Genomic DNA, 20,362 nt, shown 5'->3' on the forward strand with positions numbered 1-20,362 from the left:
AATGGAGTGTAGTCAGTATCAGTAAAATGAGTTTTCTCTTGTGATACCTAATTAGTTGGAACAAGAATTGAATCTACTATATTTTCCTTATTAGCACCATGTTCTAAACAGGCTTAATTCTTAGGAACTTAAGCAACAAAGTAATCTCTGATCTGACACACATAATAGAGTACATATTTAGTCCCACCAATAGTGAATGGGATGTTTGTGTGGAAACATGGAACTCTTCACCCTGAAGAGTAAGAAACTGGTCATTATATGTTAACCCATGCACACCTTAGGAACTAGTCATACAGAAAAATGTATGGGAGAAGGAGTTTCAGCAAATGGGCAATTACTTGTCTGGTGAGTTCTACGGATAAAAACTTGTACTTTTACTGTATAAAAATGTGTCAAAGTAACACGCTGGATCATCTGAAACTGGGAAGCAAAAATTATAGTAGGAGCTCCCAGGATATCTAGATAATTGATACCATAAGTCTTCAGGAAACATAACTTTGTGTGATATATCAACACTTTGAATTTTTTTTTCAACATTTATTTATTTTTGGGACAGAGAGAGACAGAGCATGAACGGGGGAGGGGCAGAGAGAGAGGGAGACACAGAATCGGAGACAGGCTCCAGGCTCTGAGCCATCAGCCCAGAGCCCGACGCGGGGCTCGAACTCACGGACCGCGAGATCGTGACCTGGCTGAAGTCGGACGCTTAACCGACTGTGCCACCCAGGCGCCCCTACACTTTCTAGTTTAACATAACTTTAGTGGGCAATATATATACCCACATCTATAAATGCAGGGATGAGCAAAACATCAGTATATCAGGAAACACAGAGGATAGGTGTTAATATTGTACATGTTTACATAATGATAGATGCAAATATTGCATTCTAGTACTCTATTAGGTACTCTGAATCAAAGACTATGGAGATATTTCTTATAACTTAGTGATTTTATCTCTTACAGGTTGTGGTAAACGAGTTGTTCCATTAATAGTCAACAGAATAATGTCTGGAGACATTGCAGCCAAGGCTGCCTGGCCATGGCAAGCTTCCCTTCAGCGAAATAACATACATCAGTGTGGGGCCACCTTGATTAGTAATACATGGCTCATCACCGCAGCACACTGCTTTAAGAAGTAAGTTATTGACTGTAAGTTGGCCCTCACTACTGCTAAAAAACTGAGTATTATGTTCTGATTAATAACCAACGTCCCCCAATATTACCGAGGTAAATGAGAAAATTTTCTTTCAGGCTTTTTTCTAATGTGTTATAGTTGCATACGTATTTGCAAAGTCAGTGAGGGTAGTAGTCCTTATCCTAGCATTCATTCGTCATGTTCTCACAGGTTTTGGTGGCTTTTTTGGAGTATAGTTGACACAAATGTCACATTAATTTCAGGTGTATAACATGGTGATTCAACTTCTTTATGTTATGCTATGCTTACCACAAATGTAGCTACCATCTGGCACCATACAACGCTATTATAATACCATTGGCTATATTTCCTATGCTTGCTTTTATTCCTGTGACTTATTTATTCCATATTTTCTCCATCCCTCAATACCTCTCCCCTCTGGCAACCACCGTGTATGCATATATATATATATATATATATATATATATATATACATATATACACACACACACACACATATATATATGTATATATGCATGCATACACACACATACACACACATATATAAACACACATATATGTACATATATGTATATATCAATATATATCAAATCTTTCTTATCTATTCATTTATCAGTGGACACTTAAGTTGCTTCCATATCCTGGCTATTGTAAATAATGTTGCAATAAAACATAGGGGTGTATATACCTTTTTTGTTTTAGTTTCTTCTCTTAAAGTTTTTATGTAAATTCCTGTTAGTTCACATACAGTGTGACATTAGTTTTAACTGTAGAATTTAATGATTCAGCACTTACATACCACATCCAGAGCTCATCACAACAAGTGTACTCCTTAATCTCGATCACTTTTTAAGCACATCCTTCCACCCACCTCCACTTTGGTAACCATCAGTTTGTTCTCTATAGTGAAGAGTCTGTTTCTTGGTTTGCCTCTCTCTTTTTCCCTTTGTTCATTTGTTTTGTTTCTTAAATCCTTCAGATGAGTGAAATCACATGGTATTTGTCCTTCTCTGACTTATTTCACTTAGCATAATACCATCCAGCTCTGGGATAACTGGTGGCTCAGTTGGTTAAGCGTTGGACTCTTGATCTCAGCTTAGGTCTTGAGATCATTGTCATGAATTCAAGCCCAGCACTGGGCTCTGCACTGGGCTTGAAGCCTACTTAAAAAAAAAAATAGGGGCGCCTGGGTGGCGCAGTCGGTTAAGTGTCCGACTTCAGCCAGGTCACGATCTCGCAGTCTGTGGGTTCGAGCCCCGCGTCGGGCTCTGGGCTGATGGCTCGGAGCCTGGAGCCTGTTTCCGATTCTGTGTCTCCCTCTCTCTCTGCCCCTCCCCCGTTCATGCTCTGTCTCTCTGTGTTCCAAAAAAAAAAAAAAAAAAAAAAAAAAAAAAAACGTTGAAAAAAAAAAATTAAAAAAAAAAATAGTCTCTAGCTCCATCCATGTTGTTGCAAATGGCAAGATTTGGCTTGAAATTAGCTTGGAAATTGGCAAGATTGGCTTGAAATTTCTTTGGCAAAAAATGGCTAAGTAATATCCCATTACATATATACTATATCTTCTTTGTCCATTCAACAGCCAATGGACATTTGGGCTGTTTTTATAATTTAGCTATTGTAGATAATGCTGCTATAAACATCAGGGTACCTGTGTCTCTTTGAATTCATATTTTTGTATCCTTTGGTAAATATCTAGTAGTATGATTGCTGGATCGTAAGGTAGTTCTATTTTTAACTTTTTTGAGGAAACTCCATACTCTTTTCCAGAGTGGCTGCACCAGTTTGCATTCCCACCAACAATGCAAGAGGGTTCTCCTTTCTTGGCAAGCTCACCAACACCTGCTGGTGCTTATGTTGTTGATTTTAACCATACTAACAGGTGTGAGGTGATATCTCATTATAGTTTTCATTTGGGGTGCATAGATCTTTTTGAATTAGTGTTTTTGTTTTCTTTGGATAAATACCCAGTAGTGAAATTACAGGGTCATATATGGTAATTCTGTTTTTATTTATTTATTTTTTTAAAGTTTATTTATTTTGAAAGAGAGAGCCCACACATGGGAGCAGGGGAAGGGCAGAGAGAGAGGGAGAGACAGAATCCCAAGCAGACTCCCCACCATCAGCACTGAGCCTGACACAGGGCTCAAACTCACAAATTGTGAGATCTTGCCCTGAGCCCAAATCAAGAGTCAGATGCTTAACTGATTGAGCCACCCAGGCATCCCAGTAATTCTATTTTTAATTTTTTGAGGAACTACCATATGATTTTTCAAAGTGGCTTAACTGATTGAGCCACCCAGGCATCCCAGTAATTCTATTTTTAATTTTTTGAGGAACTACCATATGATTTTTCAAAGTGGCTGTACCAATTTACATTCTCACCAATAGTGCCTAAGGGTTCCTTTTTATCCACAACCTGGCCAACACTTGTTGTTCCTTATCTTTTTAATTTTAGTCATTCTGACACGTATAAGGTGATGTCTCATTTGGTTTTGATTTGCATTTCTCTGATTACCAGTGATGTTGAGAATTTTTTCATGTGTCTGTTGGCCATCTGTATATCCCCTTTGGAAAAATGTCTATTTGGGCGTACTGCCCATTTTTCAATTAGATCACTTGTTTTTTTGGTGTTGAGTTGTACAAGTTCTTTATATATTTTGATTATTAACCTTTATCAGGTATATCATTTGTAAATATACTCTTCCATTCAGTAGGCTGCCTTTTTGTTTTGTTTATGGTTTCCTTCACTGTGCAGAAGACTCCAAATAACCAAAGCCATCTTGAGAAAGAATGGGGCTGAAGGAACCACGATCCCAGATTTCAAGATACACTACAAAGTTGTGGTGATCAAGACAGTATGATATTGATACAAAAATAGACACATAAATCAATAGAACAGAATAAAGATCCCAGAAATAAACCGATAATTATATGGCCCATTAATCTACAACAAAGGAGGCAAGAATATACAACGGGACAAAAGACAGTCTCTTCAACAAATGGTGCTGGGAAAACTCGACAGCTACATGCAAAAGAATGAAACTGGACCACCATCTTACACCATACACAAAAATAAACTCAAAATGGATTAAAGACCTAAATGTGACACCTGAAACCACAAAATTCCTAGAAGAAAACACAGGCAGCAATCTCTTTGACATTAGCTGTAGACATTTTTCTAGACATGTCTAGACAGGTAAGGGAAACAAAAGCAAAATTAAACTATACCAAAACTATACTACTATTCAAAAACTTTTTCACAGTGAAGGAAACCATCAACAAAATAAAACAAAAAGACAACCCACCAAATGGGAGAAGATATTTGCAAATAAAATTCCGACTTTTGATACCATGGTAATTCTGTCTACCGGAGTCTAAATTTGAATATAGAGACTTAGATTCTTAAAGTTTGAAAGACATCAGAGCTCAACAGGCCAATATGTTAGAATGCAAAGAAATCCCTAGTTTCCTAGTTGGGAATCTAATATCTCAAAGTAAGGAGAACTTACTAGCTCCAAGTCAGCCAATTTTGTGGTAGATGGATCCACTTTTGCAAATATCCTTATAACAATGAACATCAAATCTGCAACCTAATAACTTTTATCCACTGATATTTGTTTTTTTTTATCTGGAACATCAGGGATCAAATTTATTTCCTTCTCCATAGAACCATGGAGAGAACTAATTCCTTATCTTCTCTTTTTCAGGCCAGATAATATAAAATAAATGAGAATCTCAAAACCATATGTGAAAATAAATATCACTACTTTATTTCACAACATCAGCTTCAGATACCCTACAATCTTACTTCTTCTCCTCTACATGTTCTTGATTTTGTCAGTGTCTTCCTTAAATCATGCTTCCAAGAACCAAAACACTCTTCAAAATAGATAGTATGATTGGGGTGCCTGGGTGGCTCAGTCAGTTAAGTGTCCAACTCTTGATTTTGGCTCAGGTCATGATTTCACATTTCATGCAATTGAGCCCCACATCAGGGTCTGTGCTGACAGCGCAGAGCCTGCTTGGGATTCTCTCCTCTCCACCTCTATGCTGCCCCCTCCCAAATAAATATAAATAAACATATTAAAAAATGAGATAGCATGACTAATGTCATAATGACAAAGTAAAATGCGAGGGCTTTTGAAAAAATAAAATAATATAAATTGAATGGAAGGTTATAGTTAGCTCAGTAACTGAACAATTCTATCTAAAGGATGATGATTAAGAATTGCTATTGAAAGACTGCAGATGTTTTTTATGGCCCACCAAAGATCTTTATTCTGCACTGTGTCCTAGACAATGTATTTTCTAGGCTTGGTAGGTGATGTGGAAGTTATAATCAACAAAGTAGCTGATGATAGATGCTGGAAAGGATAACAAATGTGGGTAAGAAAAACAAATTTCAACAGGACTTTAATTATGTTAGAATCATAAGCAAGAACTAAATGATTAATTTTGGTAAATATAAATGTAAGGCTCTACACTGAGTCAAAAAAATCTAAGTATATCAGTACCAAAAGCATATTTGTGCTTTAACATGTGCAAATTGCTTAAAATTTTTTTCAGAAAATATCCTACTATGAGTTAGTTGTTCACAAAACTACATTATGATTTAAATTGAATTAAAAGAAATGCAGATTTCAAAATAAAGGAGACATCAGACTCTTTGTTGGTCAAATCCTGACTGGGATAGTGAGTTCTGTCCTGGACAACACACTCAAAGAAAAATTGAGAAAATGAAATGTTCTCAAACTATAGAGTGTTGGATGGTAAAGAAAGGTGATAATATAATTGTATGGTTTACTTTGCCATTCAAAGCCTATGTCTGAGACACTTTCCTGTGCAAGAGAATTAGGGAATCAAGGAAGAACTTTCTTTTTTTTTTTTTTTTTTTAATTTTTTTAATGTTTATTCATCTTTGAGAGACAGAGAGAGAGAGAGAGACAGAGCATGAGTGGAGAAGGGGTAGAGAGAGGGAGACACAGAATCCGAAGCAGGCTCCAGGCTCCAACGAGCTGTCAGCACGGAGCCCGACGCGGGGCTGGAACTCACAAACCGCTAGATCATGACCTGAGCCGAAGTGGGCCGCTTAACGACCGAGCCACCCAGGCGCCCCAAGGAAGAACTTTCAATAGTTAGAGCTGCTCAAATATGCAAGGGATTCCAAGGTGAAGAAAGAGATTCTAAGGGAAAGGCGATGTTCCCATCTGCAGAAGGGTTCAAGCATAGACAATTGCTACCTGAGACTGTGTTCTTACAACAACTATTAGCACTTATTAAGCTCCAGTGTGGTAAAAATTTTTGATTAGATCCTTAAGATTGGTTTTACATAGGGGCACCTGGGTGACTCAGTTAAGCCTCCGACTGTGGCTCAGGTCATGATCTTATCTTATGGTTGGTGAGTTCGAGCCCCACATTGCATCAGGCTCTGTGCTGACAGCTCAGAGCCTGGAGCCTGCTTCAGATTCAGTGTCTCTATCCCTTTCTGCCCCTCCCTTGCTCATGCTGTCTCTTTCTCTCTCAAAAGTAAATAAACATTTAAAAAAAATTTTTAAAGGATTGATTTTACATAATTCTTACACTCACACTCACCTCATTAAGTAAACAATGCTTGATAAGCTTTTTTTTCACTGAGCAAAATAAGAAAAGTTAAGTAACTTGCCCAAGGTCACAATGTTAGGGGAGGGTGGAATTGAACACAAGCATGTATGTCTGCCTCATGCAAAGTTCCATCTTTCAAGCACTGGATCAGTGAGAGGACCAAATGACTTTTTATGGCCTTCCCTAGTTTGAGATTGTTTGATATCATTGCACTCTTATACTGACTGAACCCTTTAAGAACTCTTATCACGTGGATCGATTTTCAAGCTAATAATCAACAAAATTCCCAGATCCTTTTTATAGGGATAGTTTCCAACCCAGGAATCACACTTTCAATTTTTACAATTTAGTCTGGGATCTGAATTACTGTTTTATACTCATTATCATTATCATTTTTTTTATTTGGGCCCAGTTTAAAATTTTTTTAAGTTTATTTGTAATCTTCACTTAGGATCTTTCATGTCAGGTGTTTCTTTCAGGTTTTCTGTCCACAATGTAACAAATACAAGTTGTATTAAATAGTATCAGGGTTTTGTTTGAAAGTTCTGAAATGATCATTTAAGTAAATGCAATTCAAGGTCTGTCCTTTGCACTTCCAAGTTCGAAATACTTGATTTATATTAAGTTTATCTAGGTATGACTAAGGTGAGGGAGCAGATTTGCACAAATAAAATTCACAAGAGATTTATTTATAAACAAAAATGTCAATATATTTATGCAAATGAACAATTGTGTTCACAAACCATTTTTATTTAGCTTTTCTCATTATTTTTGCACATCAAAACTGTGTATAAAAACACGATTTAAAATTTAAATTTAAGTTCCCGTAAAGATAAAAATAATAATCCCAACACAATTACAGCTGTCAAATTGGACTTAAACCCTATGATATGTTTATATGCTTCTTTCTATGACTAAAGCTACCTATTAGGAAATAATTAGGTTGAGGAACAAGTATCTATATGGGCAGTATCTGTTTCTGCTTATCCCTCATGGACGGTGTTAGTTAAGTACTTAGTTAAGAATACTAATCTTGCTACTAATAAATAGATTTTGATGGGAGACCATGTCCAATAAAGAGAAGAGCAGAGAGAGGCAAGCAGACATGATACGTGGCAAATAGTTTAACCTATCTAGGTTTTATTTTCCTTATGTATAAAACAAAGGCTTTACTAGATGATCTTTTATTACTAAATGACCTTTCCAATCTCCATATGTACCATGATCTGCCAGTTGTGCGAGCCCACAAGCTAAAAGTTGCTCACAAGCTAGAAGTCATCCATACTTGGTCATCTTTCACAAGACTTCTGACAAATTTTTTTCTTAAATGTTTATTTATTTTAGAGAAAGAGGATCCAAAGCAGGCTCTGTGCTTTCAGCACAGAGCCCAATGTGGGGCTCGATCCCAAGAACTGTGAGATCATGACCTGAGCTGAAGTGAGAAGGTTAACTGACTGAGGCATCCAGGCGCTCCTACTTCTGACAACTTTTACCTCATTCACTCTTACCTTCCAACAATCTATTCTCCAGAAAGAACTTATGTGATTTTTTTTTAATGTAAATGAGACTACATTACTCTTGTCTTAAAATTATCCAGTGAATTCCCATATCACTTGAATAAAATCTAAACACACTATTCATGACCTATAAGACACTCTAAAATCTGGTTCCTGCCTACCTCGCCAGCCTCATGCCCCACCACTCTTCCCTTGGGTCTCGAACTGCAGCCCATCTGATGTAAGCCTTGGGAAGTTTGTCTGGAAATTTGTCTCCCTGCCTTCTCACAGCTAATTCCCCATAAACCATGTCTCAGCCTAAACATCCTATTCTCAAAAGAGAATTATCTAACTACCCCCCTGTACTCTATTCCCCTACCCTATTTTATTTTATTCATAGCCCTTATCACTGCTTGGATTTACTTATCTGTTAATTCATTTTGCTCTTTTTCCTTCACTGGAATTGAATACTGCCACCAGCAGGGACCTTTTCTGTCTGGTTCACCACTTTAATCCCAGCACTTCAAATAAGACTTAGCATACAGAATTTCAACAAATATTTGCTGAAGAGATAAATGAATGATAGCTTATATGCTTTACAGTTCTAGAATTCAATAATTCTTATTTGGATTTCAGCTCTAAGATGCTATTTGTATACAGTTTATCTTTCAAAATAGCAATAGTCTATATTTAAAGGTCAAAGGAAACTATCATACAACCAAATATTTTTAAGATGGAGTTATTAGCCTTCATGCAGTTATTATAGTGCTGCAGTTTATATGTACAGTTTATATGCATTTCTAACCTTTTCCAGCAATGCAAATCCACATCAATGGACTGTTAGCTTTGGAACAACAATCAACCCTCCATTAATGAAAAGAAATATCAGAAGAATTATTGTCCATGAGAGATATCACTCCCCAGCAAGAGAGTACGACATTGCTGTTGTACAGTTCTCTCCCAAGGTCACCTTTACTGATGACATCCGCCGGGTTTGTTTGCCAGAAGCCTCTGCATCCTTCCAACCCAATTCAACTGTTTATATCACAGGATTTGGAGCACTTTTCTACGGTGGTAGGTATCTCAGAAAGGACACAGAGCTCTAAATCCAATTTAGGACAGTGTGATTTAATCTAATCTCCATTAATATATCCTGCCAGCCATTTCCACACAGCTTGATTGGATTAGTTAGAGCTCTTACTTTGTCAGTGACAGAAACTCAACTCAAACTAACTAAAGCAAAAACAATAATAAAATGGCAAATTCGGCCCTTGTGATTTGTAAATCAAGAGAGAGGAGATGAGTCTTGTTTTAGACATAGCTGGATTCAGGAGTTTGTATGTCATTAGATGCTGAATCTCTGAATCTTCCCATTTCTGGCTCTGTTTTCCCCTAGATTGCCTTCATATGGAGGGATTCTAGCTCCATATAGTGTCAAAGGTGGCCAACAACATCAAGGTTTACATCATGTTCCCTTAATAGATGCGGAGGGAAGAACACGTCCTGCTCTTTGCCAGAATCTACATTAATCCCTGAAAAGGTTTCCTTTGGCCCCATTTGTGTCCAGGGCACTTGGGTTGACTCACTAACTCAGGTACTCACTCCTGTGCCTATACCAAGAAAGGAAGGTGTGTGATAGACAGCCTGGTCAGACTCACATAGAATAGGGAGAGGCAGCTCCAAAGGGGTAGGCTTCAAGGAAGACATAAAAGAAGTGAATGTTCCCTCAGCAACACTAGAGTCTATTTCTATGTGCTGTTGTCTATGCAATGCCAGGTGTGCATCAGATGTGTTGTCATCTTCATGCCCACTTTCCCTCCAACGCTCCCTCCCTTTATGCCTCATCTCTGTGAGCCCCCCTCTACCCTTTTAATCTATTCATCCCCTTGGTTTGCTCCACTACTCATTTTCACTTTCCTGGGTCACTTCACAAGTTTTTCTGTTTCTCAGGTACAATGTCCAATTACAGCCAAATCTGCTTCAGAATTACAGAGGCTAATTTAGAGATCGTCTCTGATAACAAAGCTTCCGTGGCTCTCTCTAAACTGATATAACTTGATATACTACCTTACACTTCTAATAAGTAAAAATGATTTTGTTTTTGAATGCTTTTTTGGCATAGTCAGATACACTCTGGATTGTAAAATCTGGTCTAGGTACTTACATATAACAACAGCAAGGGAGTTTCCTTAACTCTGGGCATAAGAAGATAAAGAAAAGCCTTTCTGGGAATGACAAAATCCATTCACAGAGCTCTGTACAATTCCTTTATACATAAAAACCCTAAAGAATAAACCATTAATTCTTAGTCTCCACTAAGGAACTAGGAATATCTTTCACTAATGTACCCAAGAATAGTCTTGATGGTCTCTAGATTTTTTCCAGGTGTCTCATATGGTTTCATTACTATTATACAAGCTGAGATATGTATGGCTTTCTTTACAGCCATATTACCAATCACAGAAATTATTCATAATCTTACTAATCCCAGGGCAGCTGAGTAGAGCTGTAAGCATAACACCTCTATGTCTGCACTCTCTCTGATGGGTTTTCTTATAATATAGAATTTGCACTCCCTGCTTCATGATGATGGGAGGGGCACTTCATTTTCCCTTTGGTTTGGTGGGAAGAATCAGTTCTGGCCTGGAGTTTGAGGTTGACAGAAATATACCTGCTGTAATACTTTTTGAGTAGCAATGGAATCTAAATGGCATGTATAGAACCCAAAGCTGAACCCAATTTTTTCAACCATCCATAAAATATTCACCAATACTGACCAAAAGTAGATCATATCTAGCTCCATAATACAATCTTCAACAACTTTAAAGAACTGAAATCATACACAGTATCTGTCTGATCATAATAAAAGCAAACTAGAAACCATTAGCAGAAAGAGAACAGAAAAATCTCTAACGGCTTAGAAATTAAACAATACCCTTCTAAATAATACATAGGTTAAAGAGGAAGTCTTAAAGAAAATTTTAAGTATACAAAAGACTGAAAATGAAAAAGAAAACAACATCAATATGCACAGGATGTAGCTAAAACAATGCAGAGAGGGAAATATATAGCAACTGAAGACATTAGAAAAGAAGAAAATTCTCAAATCAATAATCTAAGTTCTTACTTAAATCAGAAATAAAGAGCAAAATAAGCCTAAAACAAGCAAAAGGAAGGAAATAATAATAGGTATAAATGAATAAAGTCAAAATTAAGAAAAAATAGAGAAAATTAGTGAAATAAAAGGCTGACTCTTTTAAAAAACAATACTTTGTGAGAAACATCATTAAGCATTCCCACAATAGTTGAGAAATAGTTCAGGGATGCCTGGAATTTATGTGCTGTATTTTTTATAAATTTTGCCAACCAGTTTTCTGAAAAAGTTATAAATTTATATTGTCAGGTACAATATGTAGATTGTCAATTTCACTTTACCATTCCTGACACTGGATGTGAATTTTTTTAACTGACAATGCTGTAGGAAAAAAAAAAAAAAAAGACAAAACACCAATTGATTCAAAGAACAGAATAACTTAAGCACTTTTTAAACACTTCAGTAATCACCTCTCCAGAAATAAATCCTGAACTGGTATTCTACTAAAATTGGTATGTCTATTAGTTTCCCACTGCTGTGTAACAAATTACCACAAATTTAACAGCTTCAAACAGCAAGCATTTATTATTTCACAGTTTCCATGGGTCAGAATTTCAGACCCAGCTTAGCTAGGTCCTCTTTTCAAGGTATCACAAAACAGCAAGCAAGGAGTCCACTGGAGTTGTGGTCTCCATCTGCAGCTCTGGGTTCTCTTTCAAGGTCACTGGTTGCTATGGAATACAGTTTCTTGCAGCTATAGAACTCATAGCAGCTTGCTTCTTCAAAACCATTAGGAAAAAGTCTCTGAACTCAGGGAAGGCCTAAACCCTTTTGAAAATGAGGTTCACCTCATTAGGTCAGGCCCACCTTGGATAATCTCCCTTTTGATGAACTCAATGTCAAACTGATTACATCCGGAGAATTCCCTTACCTGTGCCATGTAACATAACCTAATCATGAGAATGACATCCATTATATTCACAGATCCCATCCACACTTGGAGGCCGAAGCAGGGGAGGAGATCACATAGGAATCTTGGAAATCATTGTAGATTCTGTCTACCACATGTCAGTTTCCTGACCAGTATGTGGTTTGATATAAAGAATCCCCAAATGCTTGTGATATTCTTTGTTTCCACCAGACGCAGTTATCTTCCTGTCATAACATTGGTTTCTACAACTCAGGATCTAGTTTATACTCTGGAGTCCCAAACTTGTAATACATTAGAAATTAAATCATTGACTTTAAATGTCATTATATATGTAAAAGTTCTTCATAAAATGTAAAGGATAAAATAAACATACACAGTATTTTAGTTATTTTATCAAGCCAAGGGAGGAAGCTATCTAAACCTGACAAGTTTCTAGAAACAATCTGGAATCCACAAATACAAACTGTATTTTTAAAAATGAGTGCTTTCCTACCTATATATATATATATATATATATATATATATATATATATATAGAAATGGATTGGTTTAAAGAAAAAGTACGATGCTAAGCCAAATAATTCTGTCAGAGAAAGACGAACACCATATGATTTCACTCATATGTGGGATTTAAGTAAGACACACACAAACAAAGGAGCAAAGGAAAAAAAGAAAGAAACAGACCAAGAAACAGACTCTTAACTGATGGTTACCAGAGAGAGGTGGGAGAGGGGATAGATAAAATAGACAATGGGGATTAAGAAATGCACTTGTTGTGATGAGCACCGGGTGATGCATGGAAGAGGTGAATCACTAAATTGTGCACCTAAAACTAACATAACACTGTGTTAACTATACTAGAATTAAGATAAAATAAAATAGGGGCGCCTGGGTGGCTCAGTCAATTAGGCGTCCGACTTCAGCTCAGGTCATGATCCTGCAGTTTGTGAGTTCAAGCCCCTCATCCGGCTCTGTGCTGACAGCTCAAAGCCTGGAGCCTGCTTTGGATTCCGTGTCTCCCTCTGTCTCTGCCCCTCTCTGCTCATGCTCTGTCTCTCTCTGACTCTCAATAATAAATAAACAGTAAAAAAAGATGAAATAAAATAATAAAAATAAAGTAAATGTACAAAGGTTTTCCAGAAAAAGACACAAAATGTTTTTCTTACAAGTATAGGTATTTACAAAAATATGATAAGGGCAATAATTATCATTTAAATGTGCCAGATTTTAAAAACAGATTTATTCTCTAGAAACTGCTTATATTAACTTCATTTTGTATTGACAGTTTTAATATGAAATAGGTTCGATTAGGAAAAAAGTCCACTCACTTCTTTCTAGCTAAGGACGTTGATTGTAAACACTAAAATTACTTTGTTTTCCCTTAAGGGGAATCCCAAAATAATCTTCGAGAAGCCAGACTGAAAATCATAAGTGATGATGTGTGCAAACAACCACACATATATGGCCATGATATAAAATTTGGAATGTTTTGTGCTGGATATCTGGAAGGAATTTATGATGCCTGCAGGGTAGGTAGAAATTATTTTGATATCATTAACTCAAAATATTTTTTATCTCTTTCAAGAAATATTCAATGTTCTTTATGTTTGTACCAATATAGATATTTTGTCAGTTCAGTAATTTCTAAATGCATATTTCACAACACAAACATTTTTGGATGTTTTATTAAGCAAAATTATATAAGCAGAGTTTCTTTAAAGCTATCAAACAAACTAACTAACCAAATTAAATTTTCTTAATACCAGAAGTCCAAAGGTTCATACAGCAAAGTCCCTTTTCTTAAAGCGGTCTCATCTAGAAAGGAAATCATCATGAACAATGAGCTATGATGAGATGTTTTAAATGATATAATGGAGAGCAAATATCTTTAGTGTGAAGGGAACAATTTTACAGCAAATATCAGAGAAATCACACTTAAATGAGGCCTGAAGCATAAATGGCACATAGCAGTTATACAACAAGAAAATACTATTATTTTTCTATACATAGAAAGAGCATAGCAAAAATAATGAAGGTATGAAATTATAATTCATATTTGAGGGAATTCTAAGTAATCTGTTGGCTCTCAGCATAAGGAGAATGAGGGGGCGAGAGGCAGTTAACACTGAGTGAGAAGGTGCATTAGGCCTGGTGCCCTTTCCAGTGCCTTCCTCTGCTGTCTAATAGCTATCCTGGATGTACGTTTTCTGATGAAGGTATAAAGTATGTTTCTTCCTGTAGGTACTTGCTTTATAACATGAGATTCTTGAAAACTTCAAGGAGATGATTGCACATGATGAAATAATGGAAGTTGTTTTGATGTCAGGTGGCAGAAAGCTCTGCCCTGAGTCCCATAAATTACACATGTAAACCTCTGTCAGAAAAGGAACAGGGAGTTTTGTAGCATATAGGCTGGGCAAGAGCAGAATCGGGTACATATCCAGCCTCAGTTACTGAGAAAGAGGAGAGAGGCAGCTAGAATTCAGAGAATGCACAGAGAGGTCCAAGCCATGATGGAGAAGGGGAAGGTGGTGACAGGAGTCCAGGAGCAGACAGGATATGAGAATCTAGGCAAGTGGTCAGATTCGTGATATGCCTCAGGAAGGAGGTGGTCATAAGGAGATTTCACTAGATTGGGAAGCAGAGATAAAATTCCTGCTCCATGACTGCGCAAGTGAGTAGTAAAACAAAGCTCTAGACACAGAAAAACTGGGAAAGTTATTGAGAAAAGACTCAAGGACAGGGTCCAAGACATGAATACAGCAATTATAACTGAGGTGCGTGATGAGGGGATTAGTCTCTCTGATAAAACAGAGATCCAAGAACCCTGCTTCGAGCCAGGAGAAAACCAACACCAACTAGACTTTCTGTGTTGTGTATTTTTTTTTAATTTTTTTTTTCAACGTTTATTTATTTTTGGGACAGAGAGAGACAGAGCATGAACGGGGGAGGGGCAGAGAGAGAGGGAGACACAGAATCGGAAACAGGCTCCAGGCTCTGAGCCATCAGCCCAGAGCCCGATGCGGGGCTCGAACTCACGGACCGCGAGATCGTGACCTGGCTGAAGTCGGACGCTTAACCGACTGCGCCACCCAGGCGCCCCTGTGTTGTGTATTTGAAATTTGCCAGTAGACCCTAGGCATTCTACACACACACACACACACACACACACACACACACACACACAGTAACTATGTGAAATGATAGATGTGTTAATAAAACTGATTGTGGTAATCATTTCACAAATTATATATATATATATATGTATGCTAAATATCACATTGTACATTTTAACTATATACAATTATATTTGTCAATTATATGTCTATAAATCTGAGAAAATTAAAATGTGGAAACTGAACTTTTAAGCTTTTATAACTTTTGAAATCCATGTTTCAATTAATTGTTCTGTAATTGGTTATCAATAAATATGCTGTCTATAATAAAATATGTGCTTCATCAGAATATTTTAAGTAATAAGTTCTATATTGAGGTAATTTTATTTCTCTCTTTTATTTTCAGGGTGATTCTGGGGGACCCTTAGTTATAAAGGATTTTAAAGACACCTGGTATCTCATTGGAATCGTGAGCTGGGGAGATAACTGTGGTCAAAAGAACAAACCTGGAGTCTACACAGAAGTGGCTTATTACCGAAATTGGATCACTTCAAAAACAGGCCTCTAATTCTCTATAAAAGTTAAATATTGACAGCTTTAAGCAACCTATACATGTATGAGAATTTAAATGTTTAGTGAATACAGTACAATGAAGTGAAATTAAATGACATGATTTATTTTAAAATCACTTTAATCAACCCATAGTCAATTTATAAGGGATTTAAATTCTTATAAATTTGTAAAGTAGTGGGTCAATTTATCCTGGCTGGAAGAATACAGCAGAGATACTCAACTCTTTACATCATGCAAATTGGAATATAAAAGAGGTGTAATGAAAATTCTTGAAAATAATCTGGATTTTTGGAACATCTTTGTCAAGGGTGTCTCCTTACGTGAGAAACCTTTTAATCTCTTAAAGAATTCAGGGAAATGTTATATAATTTCTAATCATTTCTCCTGAGCTCACAAATACTTTTTTCTGTTTCTTTATTATTCCAAGTTTTCCAAAGAGATTTTTTATTTAATACATTTTCTACTTATAAACCCTTTAGAAGGATCCTCGAAAAAAAGTTATATCTAGGAAACAATATATGGTGATAAATCAGGCCAGAGATCTTCTAACCATTTTTACTATGAAACCTCCCTATTTTTGGTGATTTTTTTAACACACACCCACCCACACCCACACACACACACACACAGAAAAAAAGAGAACTATCCCCACCCTTAGATATATCCAAAGAAAGCCTGATTAATAAATGAGTGCACATAATAATTAGCTAGTCACAAATGTATCTTTGTTACAAAACCTGGGGGAAAGGTGATGGTAACTTCATGAGTCATTCCAAAACAAGGGCACAAAAATTTGACGTTTCATAGATGCATTTACATGTTTGAACCTCTAGGAGGTAGTTCTTTACATTATTGTAAGGTTAAATGCCTAGAAAAACGAGAATTCCCTAATATGTTGAAGAATCAATGAGTTTGTCTTTCTACATAGAAAGAAACATTTATATCTTTGAATTGATGCAGCCAATTATCTCCTAGGGCTTGTGGCGGTAGCCTAACTATTGCAACCATGAAACACTAGTTAAAAAAAAAAAATGAAATGTAAATTTCAAGGACCTACTGCACAGAACACATAAACAAAGTAATCTGAAGAAAGCCCCTTAGTGTCTCATGAAGACATTAGGAGAGTCAGGCTTGGGTATTCCATGGTACAATTAAATGAAGGCTTTGTGGAAACTGACTCCCTGACAAGGTCAGCGGAATATCAGGTTTGTGGGCAGAGACTGTCATTTATTCATATAAATATAATTTATATTCTATAACTATAAGTCAAATATAAGTCCAAATATAAGCCAAACCATGGAAAAATTGAGTTACTTTATAATAATGTCTCCCCATGGGCTATTGATAAGGCATGAAACTAATCCTACAATAATCTAAAAGAGACTAACAATTTATTCACACACACACACACACACACACACACACACACACCCACAAATCCATAAACTAGACTCACAGAATTTTAAAGGTTGAAGAAGACTGTGAGTCATTCAGGCCAGCACACCTATGGTTCAGATAACTGAAGACAGGAAATGTCAATGACGTGGTAAACCTGTAGGTAGTTTGTACGCCCAGTGGGCCTAGAACTGAGGTACCAATTTCACATGCCCTTTTCCTTACAAAGTCTCTTTATGATCACATATATTTATTGGAATAATCAGATCTATAAGAATTTCAGTGACTTCTATTGAATCTATTTTAAATTAGAACTCTTATTTTTCACTTATTGTTATGCATTTATGTTCCTATGTGTCTTTTTGTGGCTTGATAGCTCATTATTGCTGAATGATATACCATTGTATGGATGTACCACACAATTTGTTTATCCATTCACCTATCGAAGGACATCTCTGTTGCTTTCAAGTTTTGGCAATTATGACTAAGCTGCTATAAACATTGTGTGCAGGTTTTTGGTAAAAGAATAGATAAATCAATTCAACAGAATAGAGAGCCCAGAAGTAGAGTCATATATATGTAACACCAATTGATCTTCGACAAAAGAGCAAAGGCAGTTCAGTGGAGAAAGAACAGTCTTTTCAACAAATGGTACTGGAACAACAAGACATCCACAAACCAAAAATGAATCTTGATGCAGACCTTACACCTTTCACAAAATTAACTCAAGATGGGTCATAGACCTAAATGTAAAAGTTTTAAATGATATGATTCACTTGGGCAGCTGACTGCCAATTCTCTGAACTCACTTCAAGATAAAGTTGCTTCTTCATATGTAAAAACATACATAGGCTTATACGTTAGTCAATATTATGGTAGTAGTATATAATTCTGACTTTCGATGTTAAGATTCAAGAAATGAAATTAGAGTTACAAACTTTGTATTGCTAAACTGTTTTGGGCAGCATATCATTCTGGCTTACAAATAAGCAAATGTTATATCATTTTAAATTTAATAATAAATAATGATCAGAGCATTCTACAAATAATATCACTGAATCTGTGTTAGGCCAAATCTTAGCATGAATCTTTCAACTGCTCTTACAAATTGCATTTCTTTTAAATAACTAGTTTGAGTGATTCTGAAGCAGAATTTCTCAACCTTGGCACTTTTGACGTTTTGGCCCAGTTCATTCTTTACTGTGAGGGGCTGTCCTGTGCACGGAATATTTAGCAGCTCCCCTGGCCTCTGTCAACTAGATGCCTACAACACACTCCTTCCTCCCAAATTGTGATAACCAAAAATGTCTCCACATGTTGACAAATGTCCCCAAAGGAGCAAAGTGTTCCCTGTTGAGAACTGCTGTTCTGAAGGCATTTGGTCACGTTAGAAACTAAGAGATACCTCAAAATTATGACATTGAGTATTCAAAAATTATGGTCTCCTGATCAAACTGAACATTCACTATCATGTTTCTAAAAGAAATAGAAGAATATGTCAGTGGCTATTTCAAATACAGACTGAGCTCCCTATACACAATGTGCTTGAAGGATTTCTCTCATACCCCTGCCTAGACTATATTTGTGGAGCCCCATTAACCATTACCATAAAGACAGACTTTTATAAATACAGCCTCTTGTATAGTCTCTCTATCTTGACCACAATCCACAGTAGAAAATATATTTCACATCATAGCTCCATAAATACATAAATAAATACATATATATTAAAAATTGACACAGAAGTTTCATAAAATAGTAGTTGCCTTAGTGCAATAAAATCCAATATTTTCTACTCTATTTCAATTTTTTAAAGGGTATGAACATTTAACATTTATTTTATTTTTTAAAATATTTGTTTATTTTTGAGAGAGCTCAAGTGGGGAAGAGGCAGAGAGAGGGGGACAGAGGATCTGAAGCAGGCTCTACCCTGACAGGCTGACAGCAGCAAGCCCCATATGGGGTTCAAATTCACTAACTGTGAGATCATGACCTGAGCCAAAGTCGGATGCTCAACCAACTGAGCCACCCAAGTGCCCAACATTGTATTTTACTTTAGTTTAAAGTTTATTTATTTTGAGAGAGACAGAGACAGCACAAATGGGGGAGGGGTAGAGAGAGAGGAGACAGAGAATCCCAAACAGTCTCCACACTGCCAGTGCAGAGCCCAGCGTGGGGCTTGAAGACATGAAACTGTGAGATCATGACCTGAACCAAAATCAAGAGTCGGACTTGTCTGACTGAGCAACCCAGGTGCCCCTCTATTTCAAATTTTTTAATATTTACCCCACAAAGTAAGTTAATTTTAAAACCTAGCAGGCCATGACCTGCAGGGCCTATAGCACTTTCTAGAATAATAATCCACAATTATTAACATCATATTATTATTATCTCACCTACCCCCACTGCTCTTCCCACCTTCAGTTTCTCCCTAATCTGTCCATTTAGCAAATTGCAGCTCAGTTATGATGCTATTCAGTAACATTATTCCCACTCACTCAAATCATCACTGATTTTCTCTTTCCCTGACAGAGTCTAAACCATATCACCTTTTACAATCTGCTAACAACCAACAGACTTTTTGTTTTGCTTGTGTTCAGTGTCCATAACTCTGAATGTTACACTTTATATCCTGAATACATTCTCCTCTCTGGTCATGCCATGTTCTCTTCGCTCTAGAAGGTCTAACCCAAATATCACCTCTACCAAGAATACTTTTATTATTCCAGATAAAATTACTCTCCATTCAAAAGCTTTTGGAGTTTTTTTGTTCCCCCTCTAAAGCATTTCTCATACTTTACTCTGCATTGCACTTTTAATATACATGTATTATCGCTAAAGTATAGTGCTAGTAGTTCCATAAGACTAAAGACTGATCATTCATTTTTGTATCACTCACAGTATTTAGGACATTTTTCAGTATATATTATGTTTAGCGAAAGAATAAATTAACAGAGGCAAATTATGATTTCTATGAAGGTAAGAGACCTCAATTCTCAG

General features: G+C 36.5%; 1 protein-coding gene across 1 annotated transcript in view; it reads left to right on the top strand.

The window, feature by feature from the left end:
- TMPRSS11A (transmembrane serine protease 11A) overlaps positions 1-15,962 on the top strand; it is a 60,116-nt gene extending 44,154 nt beyond the window's left edge. Inside the window, exons 8-11 of the mRNA XM_030314500.1 lie at positions 964-1,135; positions 9,068-9,327; positions 13,665-13,807; positions 15,801-15,962. Coding sequence (XP_030170360.1) covers positions 964-1,135; positions 9,068-9,327; positions 13,665-13,807; positions 15,801-15,962 — 737 coding nt within the window. The remainder of the gene's footprint in view (positions 1-963; positions 1,136-9,067; positions 9,328-13,664; positions 13,808-15,800) is intronic.
- Positions 15,963-20,362: the final 4,400 nt, after the last annotated feature.

This window comes from Lynx canadensis, chromosome B1, assembly GCF_007474595.2.
Source record: "Lynx canadensis isolate LIC74 chromosome B1, mLynCan4.pri.v2, whole genome shotgun sequence".
NCBI lineage: Eukaryota > Metazoa > Chordata > Mammalia > Carnivora > Felidae > Lynx > Lynx canadensis.